A 16,490-nucleotide genomic window follows, 5' to 3' on the forward strand; every position below is an offset into this window, starting at 1 on the left:
TATGAGACAGATACTGCGCCATTTCCTTTCCACCAAAAACCAATTATTATTATTATTAAACCCGCTGTGGCGCTGACGCAGCGCCCAACCCCCTAACCTAACCGCGATGGCTAGCGCACCACCTGAGCGGCAGTGCAATTGTAGAGGCTTCCGAGCCAAGCGCAGAGCCCTCAAACACACCTAAAGGCACAACCTTACACGCCACTCATCGTTGGTCTACAAGAAACAAACACTGATGCCAAACTCACCAGCTACTCCGCATACAGCCAGATAGGAACCCCGGATCACCACCCCTCAACTGCTATCCTGGTGCATCGGAAGCCAACCAACATGACCTAGACTATCTATACGTGCCCCCACTCAATTGTTCAGAGCCTCTCCTAACAACCAAACTCAGTCTTCCCTATATGTCCTCCTTGTTTACAGTCCCCGCCCCCCCCCCCCCCCCCCAGTGATAGAAGAAAGATCGCCACCTTCTTCAGAAAAGCCTGCATGGCTGCACGCTACGAACAGCTCCTGATTGTCGGCGACTTCAATGCACCACAGGCAGCATGGGGATACCCCAACAAAGCTTGTCACCATAAAGGAGATCAGCTTTGGGTAACAGCACAGGCACTCGGTCTCACGCTTCTTTTGGACCCGGACAGACCCACTAGAACCGGCAGTAGTGTCAGCCACGACAGCTGCCCAGACTTCAACTTCGCTCAGAATCTTCCTGGGGCTAGCCCCCCTTCTTAACAACATCCCACATATCAACCACTCCATTTATGCTGCTGACACCACTATCTGGACTTCCACCGGTTCTGATGAGAAAATACAGGAGTCCCTTCAAAAAGCAATCCACACTGTCCGCACCGTTGTCCAAGCCAACGGACTCTCCTGCTGCCTGACTAAATCAAAGCTCTTAGTCATTCGCGACAGACGCACTCGCATATCGGACAGAAATACCCTGGCTCCTATTTCACCTCCACATACACGCGCACCCCTTTCCCTCAGTCCCCATCATCTGAGTAATCGGCATGCTTGTGCAAACAGCACACACAATTCGGAAGCCATAAAGTGCTCCGTACCACTGCGACACAGATCACTGGTCTCATTCTACGCACCTCCACTCGACACAGAGACATGCAAGAATCTGACATCTGTCACATCACCCAAGCCTTCTTCATTAGCCGCATCATCTACACCCTACTGTCACCTTCGGAAGAAATACATAGAAGCGGCAGACAGTGTCATTCGTGCGGCCTACAATGCATCCCAAGGCTGACCTTCTATGCCAGCACACAACGCCTCCTTCAACTTGGCGTGCTCAACACTCTCACAGAGTGGATCGAGGCCCAGAAGACAGCTCAAATTCACCGCTTCTCACGTACTGCTCATGGTCGCCATATTCTCAACCAAATACATGTCAACCCTATGGGTGACTTCACTCCCCAAACCCCTTGCCACAGGTATCTACAGTCGCCTGGTGGTCAAACCCCCGCCAGAGAATATGTTACCTGGACGACATGACACACGCCGCTGCCTTAAAGCCCATGCCCTAGACACTGCGTGCATGTATGACACCTACGCAGTCTATGCACACACGCACACACGCACGCACGAGCACAAACCCACACGCACCACCGCTTTCTTGCCGAAAAATTAATATGCGCGTGAGAAAGCAAGTTCTTTATTTGATGTTGTGATGAAGGGTGAACTGCCGCATCTGTTGTCTATTGATGTTTTTAGCAACACGATGAACAAGTTATACCTAATGAAATGAACGTTGTAGCTTTTTGAGCAATCACATGGCAGCGCCGGCGACTGCAAAAGCCAGGAAGATCAAAACACAACGCAGTCAAGTTTTTCTTTTTTTACATTGTAATTACCCAGTTCCCTTTTACTGGAGTTAGCATTGCAACTGCGCCAGGCATGTTGGTATGTACATGCAGCTCATTTGTTGTGCGTTCGTAAAGCCATTTCATTTCGACTGTAGAAAAACTTGTTGCCTTAACCGGTATTGGAAAATTGCAGTACTTGTTGAGGGCTGCAGAAGGCATAAAATTCGCTGACAAAATAAAATTCATGCTGTTGCTATGTCTGCATTTTTTATACCGAAAGTATCTTTTTCTCGGAGATGCTGGGGTTGAATCGTAGAATTTTAGTGACTTTCAGCTTCAGGTTTATGGAGTTTTTGTGCCATATGATGACAGCGCAGAAGGTTTGTCAGGAACATCAGACGACAAGAGGATAGGTATCGAGTCTTCAAGGACCGGTACAAAGTCTACTTATTCAATGTCAGCTTTGTAAAAATTAAAATACAAATTCGGTACAGTTCCTTGTTCTGCGCTGGTAGCACCTACTCTCAGACTGTGGAAGAATTCGTTGTTTTGATAAATAGGTATTGAAATATTTCATGCTTTACTCGCGCAACACTTCTGAGAAGCTTCAAAATGTCAGTGAAGCCCGGTCGAAAGTACGGCTTAAATATTCCTCAGTTATGGTGGCGTTGAACCCAGTAATAATGGTGACGTTTCGCTTCACACCGGGTATCATGTAATCGAGCCACCCGTGCACGAGCTGACCGCGGGTGTGGGTGCCGGTGAGTTCAACGGTGACGCGGTGCTCCACATTCTTCGTAATGCTCTGGGGTTCCATTGCCGCCAGCACAGCAAGACCGTCGCCCAGGTCGAAGCCGGTGTTCTTGTCCAGGCAGCACTCCACTGTAAACGTGGTGATGTCACCCAGAAACTTTTGGAGTGGGCCTGGGTCTGTCCTGTTCGTTATGTTGTAGTAGGCACCCTGATGGGAAGAGAACATGTACATGTGCGTTGACATCGCTAAATGCGCGAAGGTAACACTTGTTTCGTGGCTTGGATAATGGCTAACTGCTCTGACTTATCCACGAAATCCTTGCGCCAAAATTTCGCAGAAGTACGGGCAGGGGCTCTACTAATAATACTGATGTCGTAACAATGATAGTAGTAATATAAATAAAAAATTGAACGGGACACTTAGGCTCCGCTTTAATGGTATGACGCGATGGCGTAATGGGTTAAATCCCATATATTCCTAAGGTAAATCTCTACATTCATAAATCTCTGGGAGTCCTCATACCTCTCCTGGCACAATGGTGCAGCGGTTAAGCGATAACCCACTGCCCTGCGATGGCAGGTGCTGCCACCAGTGGGACTTGTGACACCCAGGTTGCTCTTCATACCAAGCACCAACCTGCTCACAGGATAGTGATAGGATACACCTGCCACGGAGGGCAATTTGCTCACAATCCGGTGGTCAGGTGTGATGACGCTGCAAAGTCACGTCACTTTGGTGGCCCACGCGCCTCCTAGGATGCTCTCAGGCCAACATAGTCATGCTCCAGAGTCATGCTCGTGACTTTTCGCTCACAACGTTGACGCCGACAATGCTAACGCCGGATTTCTGGACAACGGAGCCTCAACGCTGTCGCGTTAATATGGTTTATTTAAATTCAACCTTGAGTCGTGCAGAAGTAGGGAATTTTATATCAACCGCAAGCTTTCCCTGCAGCAAAAAGTAAACTGGCGGCCAGTAAAACTTAAAATACTCACATTACCAATTACCTTTAAATAAAAACTCACTAATAAAGTTCAGAAGAGCCACAACAAGCTGCATTGTGCAGGCGTCACTTGCTTCCATTCAGTGCTGCCCTTTCGCGTCGCAATCATTTACCACTGTAGCTCCTAATTCTTATTGTTCCTCGTGCGCTATACCGCTGGTTGATAATTGATGCATGTTATCCGCTCCGGTCATGAATTAGTTCCAACGTCTTAGAAAAAATTAACAACTTTCAGATTCTCACGTACCAATGGGCACATAATTCTAACGACAGAAATCAACCCTTTGGAATCGGTATAATAAATATCCTTTTGTGTCGGATTATGCTTGTACACAGGGTGATTCTATGGTTGTCTTGAATATTTAGTTGTATTATATATTCTGCCATTCTACGAAAGCAGGAGAAATTCCTTCATATCGGGGGCCCTTAGTGTTTCACAAGCTACTGTCAGGCACTGTGATACTTAGATCGCAGCGAAGAATAGAATAACGTTAATAAATTGTTGTGTAAGTAGCAGGTTACAATTTGCACTGGAAAGTTATGGTTATTCTCAAAATTTAGAATAAGCATTGTGTGTTATATTCTAAACGTCAGTTGAACGTTCAAAATGAGCTAATGCTATATTCTAAATGTTATTTTGTTGCAGGAATTATATCTAACACAATACATGCAAATTAGATATTTTATTATAAAGTTCTGATAATAATTAAAAACAACATTACCAATACATTTCAAGTACTGTGTCTCGAAATTACTACACACGCGGTGCCTCTGAAATTGGTTTTTGGGGAATGAAAATGGAGCAGTATCTGTCTCACATATCGGCGGTCACTGAACCGCGCCTTAAGGCAAGGGATAAAGGAGCTAGTGAAAGAATAAAGGAAGTAAGGTGCCGTAGTGGCGGGCTAATAATAATAATAATAATAATAATAATAATAATAATAACTGGTTTTTTTGGAAAGGAAATGGCGCAGCATCTGTCTCATATATCGTTGGATACCTGAACCGCGCCGTAAGGGAAGGGATAAAGAAGGTAGTGAAAGAAGAAAGGAAGAAAGAGCTAGGTGCCGTAGTGGAGGGCTCTGTAATAATTTCGACCACCTGGGGATCTTTAATGTGCACTGACATCGCACAGCACACGGACGCCTTTGCGTATCGCCTCCATCGAAACGCTGTCGCCGCAATCGGGTTCGAACCCGGGTACTTCGGATCAGTAGCCGAGTGCCCTAACCACTCAGCCACCACGGCGGGTAATGCGGCTCTTTACTCATTTATGTATACTACTATTGCAACATCTTTTCCGGCATATGCTAGCATTCTTAATTTTTCAGATCTTAAACATTGTAATCACTGTAGATTTCATAAGATCTACTTCTTTAGCTAATCACAATAATACCAGTTTGCTGCTACCGAAAGCATCCTACTACCGAAGATCAAAACGAATTACGATAAATATACAACAAAATTCATGCGAATAGCATTCTGGAATTCGTTACCCAATGAAATTAACATCTGTGGCAGTCGAGAAGAAATTATAAGAATGTCTGGTGATTGTACTAACACAAAATTATGAAATATTGTAAATATTTTTTCCCAGTGCTATTCCTGTTCATTTGTATGCAGATTTTGATCTCACCTATTGTTTTCTTCTTACGATCTAAAACCTTTCTTTTACTCTTCTGAGTTTTAATGTTTTTTCATCACAGATATGATTCCACGTAGTTATTAACATCAAAACAATAATCCTGTTATTTAATTTCAATTATTCGCGCTGTAATTCGAGCGTTTCTTATAATTGCGTTCTTGCACTTTTTGGAAATTTAATGAAATTTTTGTATATGAGATCGTTCTGCCGGTGTTTAAACGTGGGACCCCCTCCTGTATATTATGTTAACAAACACCAAAGCTAAATAAAATATTTCTCACTCTCCTGACAATAATGTTATTTTTAACTAGCATGATTTTGCAGTTTAATATCTGAGAAATTTCCCCCATGCACAGCCTCGAAATTTCATGAGAAAGTACGCTTTCACCACTACCGCTTATACATACCTCTCACAACCGGTCATATAAGCTTGAGACCATGGTATACTTGTTAAGAGAGGAATAAATTTGTTGCGCTGTATTTTAACGCGTGTACCCCTCGCTGCCCTCTACAAAGTGTTGATTAAATTTGTGTACATCACAACTGGCGGACGTAGCCTTGCAGGATTACTTCAACATTTTGACGAAAGTTGTATATATGTCTTTTAAATAGTCACCTGAGGTTAGTGGAAGGCTATTCCAAGGCTTATTCTTAACGGTTCATGATCGTTAAAAAAAGAGAGACATCAGAACACTGCATTAAAGTTTGACCGGAACAAAACATAACATTACTAAATGACGTTTCTGTGCCAGCAAGGTAGACGAAATATAGATTTTGTGGCGCCATATGCTGGAAAATGTCGTATTTACTCCATGCTATTTGGTCCCTGAGCGATATATCTTCGTTTCCACCGATTGCACCTCCCAAAGTCAGTGCTCTTTTTTAATGACCTTGATAGCATCTGGAGACGATCGTGCTTTAGATAAGCAGCGATCAAACACTGGAGCTTATTAATATCCGCCCTGAGATTTACAGGACTAGTTTTTTGCGAAGTAGTTGTCGCGGATTAATTGTCTGACACATAAAACAAAAACGCTATTCCCATGAGGTCGTCTTATCATCTATTTTATAACCCTGCGAGATCTGCGTTTTAATGCAGCTGGGACGTGGTGGCACATCAGGGGTCACTTGAATCAGATCTCCCTGACCGCACAAGTTGCCACTTCGGAAACCCCGCAATTCCAGCAGTTGCCACTTCGCACAGTTTTACAGACCGCTGCCGCCTGTGAGTTGTGCTGTCAGCTATCAGTGGTCAATTGTAGCTTTTATTTCTCTACCAAGTTCATGTTTTGAGTAGTATTGAGCACTTCATCTGAACCCCGCAAGTGGTACGACCGTCGGCTGACCGCAAAAGTCCCCTGACCTCCACGTTTTCGTCTTATCAGATTGCTTTATTTTGCTACACACGTGGCGTGACAGTCGGTTAACCTTGACGTGACCTTCGAGTTTTCGTCTAATCGCACAGCTGGATCTAATTACACTACCAAAGCGGTCTAACTTCAACTTAATAATTCTAACGTCTGATAAAACAGCCCACTCCCACCCCACCCCCCCTCGCCAACCGCACAAACACGCATACGCACACAACGTGGCATTATTAAGCAGCCTTAGAAACGAGTGGTGCAAACGATGCAGTTAACGCACCCATGGCACTGTGGATTCGAGCACCGTCTCCCAAGGAACGATGTACACTGGGCATTCAGCCCTCTGGAGAACCACCAGCGCCGCCTCGGGGTCGGTGAGGAAGTTGAACTCGGAGCCCGGTAGGATGTTGCCCCTACCTGCGGAGGAGGTGATAACACTGACGCCGAAGGAAAAATAAACACGTCTATTAGCAGTGACGATGAAAAAGATGAGGACGCTCGTAACTGGCTCCCTGTGTCAGTGGGCACCTCAATCGCGCTTTCACCTGATGTCCGCTTGCAAAAAGAAAAAAAAAACGTTTCGCACAATATTTTGTGCTTAGCAATCCTGAACCGCCGGCGATTTTCTTTTCCGAATTCTGCAAAACCCTGCTATATTATGGTGGAAAAATAACGCCAGAGAGACAAATTAACGTCAACTTCAGACAGATGGAACGATTTGAAGGTCTCTGCAGCTCAGACTGCAGCAAATCCCCCACAAACGGCTTCTCTTTTCCCAAAGGGGTCAGTTCAAATGCTGCAGTGAACCCATCATTACTACAGGCTTCAAGGAAGACGAAGGCACCTTTGACAGTTATTGTAAATTTCCGATGATAGAGGCTCCGCACATCCTTCACCGTAACCTCGCACCCAACTATCTCCTCCCACGCACACCTTACCCTCGGTAAGATTATAGACAATGCACCTTGTTTTGCGAATTTCCAACGCTGCAGTGTATTAAGCTTGTATTCATGAAAGCGACGCGTAAAATCTGACTGGTGCAGCGGTATCCTCTTTTTATCTGAAACAAGGAAACGCTGTGGATGTAAAAATTCTGAAGGTGTAAAAAAGGACCGAAAACTAAACATCTAAGTTGTTGGAAAAATAAAGCTTCTGCATAGGCAACCAGTGTTCGGATGAAAGAGCTTATCATTTATCTGAGGGCAGTTATTGCACGACGCCTTCTCGCTGAAGCATAGGACAAGCTAGTCTATCTTTGCAATGCCTCAAAGTGTCTCGACAGTAACGTAATAATAATAATAATAATAATAATAATAATTGGTTTTGGGGAAAGGAAATGGCGCAGCATCTGTCTCATATATATCGTCGGACACCTGAACCGCGCCGTAAGGGAAGGGATAAAGGAGGGAGTGAAAGACGAAAGGAAGAAAGGGGCGCCGTAGTGGAGGGCTCCGGAATAATTTCGACCATCTGGTGATCTTTAACGTGCACTGACATCGCACAGCACACAGGCGCCTTAGCGTTTTTCCTCCGTAAAAATGCAGCCGCCGCGGTCGGGTTCGAACCCGGGAACTCCGGATCAGTAGTCGAGCGCCCTAACTACTGAGCCACCGCGGCGGGGAGACAGTAACGTACCGTAAATATTTCCACCAAGAATGTAGATGGCGCTGACGTTCTGAGTCAGGTGTGGTTCCACCAGGAGCGCTATCGCCAGGTTAGTCAGCGGCGCCAGAAGTACTAACGTCAGTTCTTTCGGGCTATTCTTGATGAGCTCTATCATCTTGAGGTATCCGTACGTGCCAGGATCTGGAGCAGCGTTTGGGCCCATTGGGTAAAGGCTGCTCGCGTTGCCGAAGTTGTCGGGACCAAAATACGTCTCTTCGTAATCCCACAAGCCGTCGATGGGACGATCAGCTCCTTTGTAGACAGGAATCTGGAAAACGTAAACCGAAAAGAAAAGTGTACGGATCTTCAGCAAATGGACAAAACATCTCTTTGAATGAGCCTCGCGCTTAATGGGACCCTAAGGACCAATAGAATCAGGCCTCTATCGATAAGGCTGTAATTACCTTGAGACCCCCCTCACCGAAAACGCAGCTTTTATAAGCTTTAAAAAATGGAAAAAATTTCAGGGGACACTTAAGCTCCGCCTTAAGGATATGACGTGATAGCGTTAATGAGTTATAGCCCGTATATGCTTATTAGTCATTCTCAACTTCACATTCACATGTCCCTGGGAGTTCCGATACCACTACTTGCGCAAGCACCACTACCAATAGCTTGCCCTTTTCCTCTGCTGAGGGAGCTGGCAAGAGTGTCGTCGTCGGGGGTTTGCTAGCGCATTCCCATATAATATGGCCTTGGGTGGTGTGCGTCTACTACTTGTCTACTGCTTGCCTAGCTAAGTTGAAACCCACAAATAAGAACACTGGGGAAAAAAATGCGCGCCACTGACGGAAAAAGAAGCGTATCGCGCTAGTAGTTCGTGTCCGCATGCGATGAATACACCGCATGAAAAAAGTCGAAATTTCTGAGCGTTCATGCAGCGAAGTTGACCGACGCCGAGGGACTGGGATCGGAGCCGCTGCTTGATGATGCCGCAGTGCGCATTCGCACCTCGTTGAAAACATAGGCGCTTACGAATTATGTGCTTGCATCACACACTTGTGTTCGGTTTGCTCGAACGTTGAATTACGCTGCGCCGAGGCGACTGAGGCTTCTAGACGAGCCGACATTTCTTTCCTCCATGCGAGCAGATACAAAATGGATGCCGACCCGCCGCGGTGGCTCAGTGGGTAGGGCGCTCGGCTACTGATCCGGAGTTCCCGGGTTCGAACCCGACCGCGGCGGCTGCGTTTTTATGGAGGCAGAACGCCAAGGCGTCCCTCATAGCCAGAGTCGCTTTGGGACCTTAAACCCTCATAAACCTAATACTCTATAGCGCAGGGAGCTCCTTCTGTTGAAAACACAGCGTCGTCGTCCGTTGTGCTGCGTTAGTGGGAAAAAATCCCAGAAGTTTGAAATGAAGCTCACTGATTAGGAGAGGTTCCAAATGAAGTCAAAATTTGCGAGGAGGTTGCTCTAATGAAGGTATCTCAAAATAGCTGCATACATTCGAATCCTTGAATCGTCTCGAATTCTCAACCAATAGGTTTATGGCGGTTTAACGTCCCAAAGCGACTCACTCAGGCTATCAGGGACTCTGCGGTGAAGGGCTCCGGAAATTTCGACCACCTGGTGTTCTTTAACGTGCACTGACATCGCACAGTACACGGGCATTTCGCCTCCATAGAAATTCGACCGCCGCGGCCGAGATTGAATCCGCGTCTTTCGGGTCAGCAGCCGAGCGCCATAACCATTCAGCCACCGCGACGGCCGCAATTCTGAAAAGATAATTTCATCTCTCCTTTAAGACTAGTCCACGAGCGTTGAAGTTAGGTTTCGGCTCAAACGCGAACACATCCTTCCGGGCAACTTACGTCCGTTCGGTTGATCACTCGTAGCACCCTGAGTGTGTTGTCGTACGCAGTAGACAAATTCGTGTTTCCCGCCACAACGGTGATGGCCTCCAAGCAGACGTCTGCCGAAGTGGCGGCCATGGTGATGGCCAATGCATCGTCCACGCCCGTGTCGACGTCCAGCAATAACTTCAGTGGCCGCGTCGTCGGGAACCTGGGACCCCGAGTGGACAGAACATTGCCGAATAAGCACGCGAAAACTATGTACCGCATGGCAAATGAGGAGGCCTTCAGTCTCATTGCTAAGCAGTCCGCAATTCGCTGAGAACTCATTATCTAGTCCCGAATCGGAGCTGTTCCTAGAATAGAAAATTAAATAAATTCTCGGAACCAAAAGCCAAGGTGTTCGTTAGTCTCAAGTGCCAGAGACGTCGGAACCGTGCGAATTGTGGCTGTCGAAAGGTGAAGCTACTTAAGCGGGAGCATAATTTTCTCCTTGCTCCTGTTTACTTCGACACAGACGTTGTTAGCACGATGTTATTAGTGTAACGAGCGTTTATTCGAGAATTGTTTGCCATCGCCCATGCGCGTTGTCTGAAGCGAACATGATTCTACCTTCTCTTGTGCTGTCATTTCGCTGAATCATTTTTAGAGCACATTGATCTCTTCAGCGCCCGCGGTACTATACATTCCGCATCGCCGTCAGCGTCGGCGTTGTCGGGTAACCGGTTCTCCAAGTAGCAGAGCCACCTGAAAGATGGCTGCCAGGGGAAGATCCTGGAAGGTGGGCGGGTGGGTGGATTTGGTTTGGTTTTATGGGGGTTTAAGTCCCAAAACGACTCAGGCTATGAGGGACGCCGTACTGAAGGGGTCCGGAACTTTCGACCACCTGGGGTTCTTTAACGTGCACTGACATCGCACAGCACACAGGCCTCTAGAATTCCAGCTCCATCGAAATTCGACCGCCGCGGCCGCGATCGAACCCGCGTCTTTCGGGCCGGCAGTCGAGCGCCATAACCACTCAGCCACCGCGGCGGCCCGGTGGGTGGATTGACGGACTGACAGACGGACAGACAAGAGCGTCCTCTTTTGAAACTTTGTGATGGCAGTTGCCACCATGCTCGTTTTTTTTTCATTCATTTTTTGCTTATAGTTCTTTAGCTTAGCAATGTTATAAATCGATATATATATATATATATATATATATATATATATATATATATATATATATATATATATATATATATATATATATATATATATATATATATATTGCCACCTAGTGTTGCCAGGTGGCGCAAGCTGTCCGCGAAGACGATGAGGTTGCGATCGTGCTATCGCGGATCGGCCGCCATTACCGTCTCCTCTTGCCGACTCCAGCTGTTGAAGCGTCTCTCCGTGAGAACTCCGTGACAATTTGGTGGAGCCTGCTGGGTAAGAGTATCCCATGCAAGAAACCCCTCCAGGGAGCCGTGCCGCCAGCCCTGCGCCGATTGACACCCCGGTACACCGCTTCAGCCGGAGGCTGCAGGGACTTTCACCGGAGCTTGGACCACTCGCGACAGTCATGATACCAGCCACCGGTATTCTCACGCAAGCTGCCGGTGCTACACCTGCCCACTATACCTTGCAGACCCCGCGGGTTCCCAAGGCCTTCCACGGGGACCTTTTCGAAGACGTGGAGGACTGGTTCCTTCACTTCGAGCGTGTGGCTGCTTATAACCAGTGGGACGACGCCGCGAAACTAAGAAACGTCTACTTTAGCCTAGAGGATGGCGCCCGCACGTGGTTTGAGAACCGTGAGGAAGTTCTAACTTCCTGGCGAGAATTTCGCCGTCGCCTGCTGGAGGCCTACACCAGCGCGGATCGCCGCGAAAGAGCGGAGCGGGCAATCCAGTCCCGCGTCCAGCTACCGAACGAAAGCGTACAAATGTACGTCGAGGACATGACGCGGCTCTTCAGGAGAGCTGATCCTGCCATGCCTGAAGAGAAGAAACTTCGGCACTTAATGAGAGGCGTCAAAGAGCAGCTGTTCGCAGGCCTCGTGCGCAGCCCACCATCTACAGCTGCTGCATTTCTTTCGGAAGCCACAACGATGGAGAAGGTCCTGCAACAGCGTTGCGCCAGTTACGACCGGCCCGTGCATGCTGCTGCAGTCACATCATCGTTTGCCACCATCGGACAGCATCCTGATGATTTGCGGGAACTTATTCGCACAATCGTGCGTGAGGAGCTTCACAAATTTTGTAGCCCGTCGCAGCCTGCGCTCGGTTCCATCTCCGCTCTTGTACGAGAGGAGGTGCAACAGGCGTTCCGGGGCCCTGTTCCTGTGGTCGACGTACCACCTCTGCCTAGGGACTACCACCGTCCGACGTACGCCGAAGTTGCAAGGCGTCCGGCTCCCGCTTCGCCGCCACCAATTCACGCCACGTCTCAAGCCCCGCGGCCCTCTGTGCAACCGGTGCAGTACTTCGAGGATCGTCGAGCACCCCTCCGAAAGGCCGACGTTTGGCGTACACCTAACCGACGACCGCTCTGTTTTCACTGCGGAGAGCCAGGTCATCTTTATCGAAATTGTTATTGACAAGAGCGTCCTCTTTTGAAACTTTGTGATGGCAGTTGCCACCATGCTCGTTTTTTTTTTCATTCATTTTTTGCTTATAGTTCTTTAGCTTAGCAATGTTATAAATCGATGTATATATATATATATATATATATATATATATATATATATATATATATATATATATATATATATATATATATATATATATACGGCGGCATGGTTGTTTTTTCTGCTGCTTTGTAAGTACTTTTCTTTAAACCAAAGATAAATTGAAGTATTATTCTCCCACTAATTCGCACTGTAAATTAAAAAAAAGAGAGAAACATTCCCCTAAGCGCCTTGGTTTCGGTGACTGTTGGCTTCCTTCACGTATTTGTCAAACGAGCCCCTTATTTCCCTTACCTTGTCTGCTAATAGCTTAACGAGGGTCTCGATTCTGGCAGTCTTGACGCCATGGGTAGCATAAGAGGGCTCTCGCACAGTTTCCGCCCTCGTCGTTAGATGACGTTCCACGTCACACTCGCAGTAATACAGGACGTGCTACGTTCGCCGCTATGGACGTGGGTGGCGCTGGTGAACACTCTCAAGGTTCGCTTACACTTAATAAACATAAATACCCACGAGAGCAGCAGATTGGAGAACCGTCGCCGTAGCTCAGTTGGTAGAGCACCGGACGCGATATTCGGAGGTCGTGGGTTCTGATCCCACCGGCGGCATGGTGGTTTTTTCTGCTGCTTTGTAAGTACTTTTGCTTAAATCAAAGATTAATTGAAGTATTATTCTCCCACTAATTCGCACTGTAAATTAAAAAAAAGAGAGAAACATTCCCCTAAGCGCCTTGGTTTCGGTGACTGTTGGCTTCCTTCACTCCTTCTCGTATTTGTCAAACGAGCCCCTTATTTCCCTTACCATGTCTGCTATATATATATTGGCCATTTTCTTTAAAAACATTTTAATCCTAGGTTTCTAACAATGTGCCACCTCTCGGCTGTTGAGCCAGCAATCTTCCAATCCCTTTTTGCAAACAACCACCGCAGATTCATTCACATGACCATTGTTATCTCTAAACCCTAGGGCCTTAGGGAGAGTGACTTTGCCTGCGTCGACATCCGGATGGATACCACCACATTCGAGAATAGGGTGTTTACTTGTTTCTACAGTAAGGACGGCGAGTTGAGCTAGTTGGTACATACTGAGCGTGAATAGCGCAGAGACAAGGTTCCGAGAAAGGAGGGGCAACACCGGTCCTTTCTACTTACTCTCTCCCTTGCCTCGGCACTGTTATTCACACTCAATTGTTTCTACAGATTTACCACGCACGGCACATGCGTCATCTTTTTGGTTATATTTCTTTTTGTAGCCGCGCGTTCTAAGACACCCTGACCCAGCTTCAAAGAGTGGGGCACTGCCTATTGAATTGTGATAAAACGATTCCTTCCTGATCTACATTTTCCAATTTCGGTATAGGTATACACTGCGCTTCTTTTTCATTCAACTAGTCCAGTTTTTACCGTCTTCGTTTTTTACCTAGCAGCCTAGCACGCCACCTGCCAGCGGTGACAGGTGGCGTGTGAAGAGCTGCGCCCAAATCTCGCATTGCCGACTATCGTTATCGTCTGTCAATTTTTTTTTTCACTGCTTTCTTCTGATCGTTCACGTCTGAGCAGATGACATCGCAATGTGTTTCAAGCTCGAAGCATTGTGATTGATGGCGCTATTTGTTTTGGTGCTTGTGGAGTCATATTAACGCAGTTCATCGAGAGCTGACATACTTCAAGCACTTCTCCTTTTTGTGTACAACCTTTGTCCGTAAAGTTCCGAGACGGAGTCCATTAAAGAAATGCGTTTAACATTGAAAATCATTTGTGCAGCACCTCTTCGAAATAGTCTCACTTTCAGTCTATACGCAGCTTCCAACGTTTCTTGAGGTCTTGGAAACAGTTAAAAAACGCTTGTTTTGGTAGGACTGTAAGCTCCTTTGTCGTGGCGTTTGAATGGCCTCCAGGCTCCCCATCCAGTGACCTTTTAGGGCTCTCTTCACACGAGAAAACGGGAAAAAATCGCATATGGAGAGGTATAAGGCGAGTATGGCGGATAGGGAAATACAGTAATGCTGTCGTTGGCGAGAAATTTCGTCACGCTGAGAGCAGTGTGCGGCCTCACGTCATGGTGGAGAATGCTCCATTGTCCAGATGCCCACAAGTAAAGGCGACGGCGTCGCAGTGCATCACGCATGTGTTGGAGCGCGCCGATATAAAACTCCCGATTCCCCGTCTGCCCTTGCGGGACGAACTCATGGTGTATGACACCTCTGGCATCGAAAGAAACTCTCAGCATCGTCTTTGTTTTGATCTTCTGTCGCCGCACCTTTCTCGACGCCGGAGAGCTTGTGGACCGCCATTCGGCGCTCTGCCTTTTTGTTTAAAGATCGTATTGAAAACACCATGTTTCGTCTTCAGCAATGATGCTATCGACAAATGCAGCATCCTTCTCTGCTTCGGAGAGCAAATCAGCGTCCATTGATGGCCGCGTGTCCTTCTGGTCCTGTGTGAGGGACTGCGGCACAAGTCTGGCATTCAGCTTTCGTTTCCCCAAGTTCTCACGAAAAATTTGGTGGCACGTTGTCTTACTAATTTTGAGAGCATCTGATAGCATGCGGGATGTAATGGTGCGGTCTTGCTGTACGATTTCCCTGATCCGAGCCACGTTTTCATTCCGTGATGTTGAAGGGCGCCCGTGCCTTGCGTCGTCTTCCACCGACGTTCTCCCCGAAGCGAACCTCCTGTGCCACTCGAAAACTCCCGCCCGCGATAGCTTCTCGTTGCCGTAAGCGTCACGAAGGAGCTCATACGTGTGTGTGGCTGTCTTGCCAAGCTTCGCAAAGAATTTTTTGTTTACACGCTGTTCGAGGTAGACGTCCATCTCTCCCCATTCACTCACAGTAGAATGCGCAATCGCCTAGTGACAACGTATTTTTCTACATGTAGTTAAATCTAGCGGCTGCTACTGCAATTAACATAAATAGCTCAGATTAGCCCGAAAAGATGGCGCTACACATACGCCCCAACGTTTGTTTTGGGGAATCATTTCTAGAGAAGATAATTAATTAGTCTCGAAACTTTACGGACAAAGGTTTTAGAAACTGGGGAATTCGTTTCCTGGTCAACTGGATTAGCTAGCGTGTACGGCCCACCCTGTATTGTTAAAACGACCGTGATTAACGTTGTCTTCACCTCCCACTGTCAAAGGTTTTCTTGCCAGTGTTGTTCCGCGAATTAAATCTGTATTCGAGTCGCATGTGCACTATTAATTATCTTACGAAAACAGTTAGGTGACAGGTCACAAGGAAAGAACTGACGCCAGAGCCGTTATTTATTAAGCTGTATGGATAACGAACTCAGCTCAAGCTGATGGTCTATTACTTTACCTCCGCATTCAACTTTATGGAGCACCGGTTCTAACATTGTTTCGCACGACTACAGTTGCTTCTGTGCTAGCGAAATTGGCGTCAACTTTGTAAACTTTCCCATTAGGCTGAAAGCCTCCCCACTAAAAAAAACAGGCTTATTATTGCGCATGACGTTGACGTAGACGTGGCTAGGGTCAGCTAAAATTGAGCTTGTCTCGGAATTTGGAAGCGTTGGAGTGTATTTTAATGAACATTTATCTCAATGAACATTCATCGCGCAGTGGTTATGGCGCTCGGCTGCTGACCCGAAATACGCGGCTTCTATAACGGCCGCGGCGGTCGAATTTCGATGGAGGCGACATTCTGGAAACCCGTGTACCGCGCGATGTCAGTGCACGTTCAAGAACACCGGGTGGTCGAAATTTCCGGACGGACGGATGGAGGGACGGATGGAGGGATGGACAGATG

At 47.1% G+C, this 16,490-nt stretch overlaps 1 protein-coding gene across 1 annotated transcript; it reads right to left on the reverse strand.

Moving 5' to 3' along the window:
- Positions 1 to 1,786: 1,786 nt before the first annotated feature.
- On the reverse strand, positions 1,787 to 10,347 carry LOC144119672 (nucleoside hydrolase-like). Its single transcript, XM_077652239.1, has 5 exons — positions 10,069 to 10,347; positions 8,225 to 8,522; positions 6,870 to 7,006; positions 2,529 to 2,784; positions 1,787 to 1,806 (listed from the first exon to the last, which is right to left on the reverse strand). Exons 1-5 carry the CDS (start codon positions 10,345 to 10,347, stop codon positions 1,787 to 1,789), a joined length of 990 nt encoding a protein of 329 aa, XP_077508365.1.
- Between the last annotated feature and the right edge of the window lie 6,143 nt (positions 10,348 to 16,490).

Source organism: Amblyomma americanum, chromosome 2, assembly GCF_052857255.1.
Source record: "Amblyomma americanum isolate KBUSLIRL-KWMA chromosome 2, ASM5285725v1, whole genome shotgun sequence".
Classification (NCBI taxonomy): Eukaryota; Metazoa; Arthropoda; class Arachnida; order Ixodida; family Ixodidae; genus Amblyomma; species Amblyomma americanum.